The 2,193-nt window shown below is 39.8% G+C and overlaps 1 gene segment (V, D, J or C); it reads left to right on the forward strand.

Annotated features, from left to right (window-relative positions):
- Positions 1-1,469: 1,469 nt before the first annotated feature.
- LOC120567882 lies at positions 1,470-1,964 on the forward strand (the record flags this gene model as incomplete). The annotated part of the segment is given in 2 exon segments: positions 1,470-1,575; positions 1,666-1,964. Coding segments are annotated over 2 exon segments (345 nt in total), but the record flags the coding sequence as incomplete, so codon positions are not given.
- Positions 1,965-2,193: the final 229 nt, after the last annotated feature.

Below are 2,193 nucleotides of genomic sequence, written 5' to 3' on the forward strand. Positions count from 1 at the left end.
AACGTATAGCAATCCTGAACTCCACTGGTACAGACATCATTCAGACCTTCAGGCACCTCAGTTTATCCTCTGGAAAGAAGCTAGTAGTAGTAGTAAATATATCCCAGATCCGCGATTTGAATCCAAAACACCAGGGAAATCAACTGAACTGACCATAACGAGACTAAGCCTGGCAGACACAGGTCTCTACTACTGTGCTCTAGAAACACAGTGATACAAAGTGTAGAAGAGGCTGTACAAAAACCTGAACACAGATATCTGACTACTCTTCAAAGAGGAGGGAAGTGGTATTCAAACCCCAGCTTCATATCAGATGGATTCTGATTATTCCAGTTTTACCAGAGTCCCTGTGGTTACAGCTGCTAATGTAACACTGTGGGAGGATCCACATGAGCAGCAAATCCACATCAATGACAAACCAACTGTATGATGGTTCAAACACAAGACACCATGACAATAAATAAATGGACACTAACTTACCTACTAAATCCTCTTCATATCCTGTGGGCCATTAGGCCACAATGTTAAAATTTCCCATTTCATACATCATGGTTGATCAAAATGGATGAGATGTGCTGGTCTCAGACATGTAACTATGGACTCCACCGGACTTAAACTTTTGGCTCTGTTTATACTTACTGCCGATAGAAACAATGAAAATAGATAGGCCACAATGAGCTCCTTCCATTGTTCAACATGTTGATCTGCATCCCAAATAAGTCACTGAAACACTAATAAAACTGAAATCACTGGTAGTTTATATTCCATAACATCATGATTAACAGAATAACTCAGTAGTATCACATTTTAAAAGCTAAACTATGTACCAATTTAAGAGTTTCACAGAAACAGAAGTTTCCCCAAAAAGTCCACCATTTTTTTTATTTGACCTCTCACGGCTGCAGAGGACTGAAAGATACTAAACTATCACTTTGCAGTTAAAAGAACTAGAATTACCGCCTAGCAGATGTATGCCTCCACCAACCTGTCAAGATGCAGTTTACATCCTGTCTGTCCAACTCATGAAATATATGTAGTGAAGACTTTAAAGGAATTTAAAGAAGGTATTAAGTGTATTTTTTTGGCAAAACATGGATGCTTTACACAAATCTTCAATCCGGCAGCACATATCACCTCAGTTTTAAGAATAGTGTCACCAATGCAAAATACAACCACATTTCTCCCATTCTGTTTCTCACTTATGGAGTTGCATAATGGCTATTAAAGGGTTTTTGCAGAACAACATGGTAGTAGATTTATGACAATTACCACCCCTATAAGTTGAGGAGCAAATAAGGAACAACTCACCTGAATGTTTCAATGATGACTACATACAAGACAAGTTACACTAACAAAGGAGAGAGGCACTAAAATGTGTTAGTTGTAAAGTAGTCAGTAGGGGGAATAACCCAGGGCTGTGATCAGGTTCCTCCTTCTAATCCACCAACTTAGTGTTGATGAAGACTAAACAGAGAGATCCCAGCCTTCTTTATACTTGCTGTAGCTCAGAGTTACTCCACACTGCAGATATGAAGCCTCTGTTCATCTCAGTGTTGCTGGCTGCTATGAACCTTGGTATGAAAAGAACTCTGTTTCTTTGATATCAATCCAACATTGATATGATTATTTAACAGCACACTGATTCTGTTTGTTGCTGTTTTACAGAATGCAGAGCACAAAAAGACAACGTGCTGCAACCAGAAGGAGATGTGACTGCTACTGAAGGAGAGGCAGTAACACTTGGCTGTCAATATAACAGCAGTGCATCTAATCATAATCTCTTCTGGTACAAACAGGATGGAAACAACAGCCCCAAATTCATTCTGAGCCGCTTTACGTTTGGCTCTGGGAAAACAGTTGACGAGGAGAGATTTTCATCCACACTGAATTCCAGCATAAGATCAGTTCCTCTGAAGATCCAGAAGCTTCAGCTGTCTGACTCTGCTGTGTACTACTGTGCTCTGAGGCCCACAGTGACAGGAAACACCAAAACTCTGTACAAAAACCTTTGGAGCAAAGACAACACAATACTACACAACATCCACTAGAGGGAGTCACACACTGTTAAACTTCAATATTTTTCATTATGTAGTCTAGAATCACTTTACAGAGAGACTCAGGGAGGAGCTGAGCTGTTACCGAACTATAGAAGAGAGAGGAACTTCTATATTCAACAGAGATCAATACACAAAC

Source organism: Perca fluviatilis, chromosome 11 (genome assembly GCF_010015445.1).
Source record: "Perca fluviatilis chromosome 11, GENO_Pfluv_1.0, whole genome shotgun sequence".
In the NCBI taxonomy this organism is placed as follows: Eukaryota; Metazoa; Chordata; class Actinopteri; order Perciformes; family Percidae; genus Perca; species Perca fluviatilis.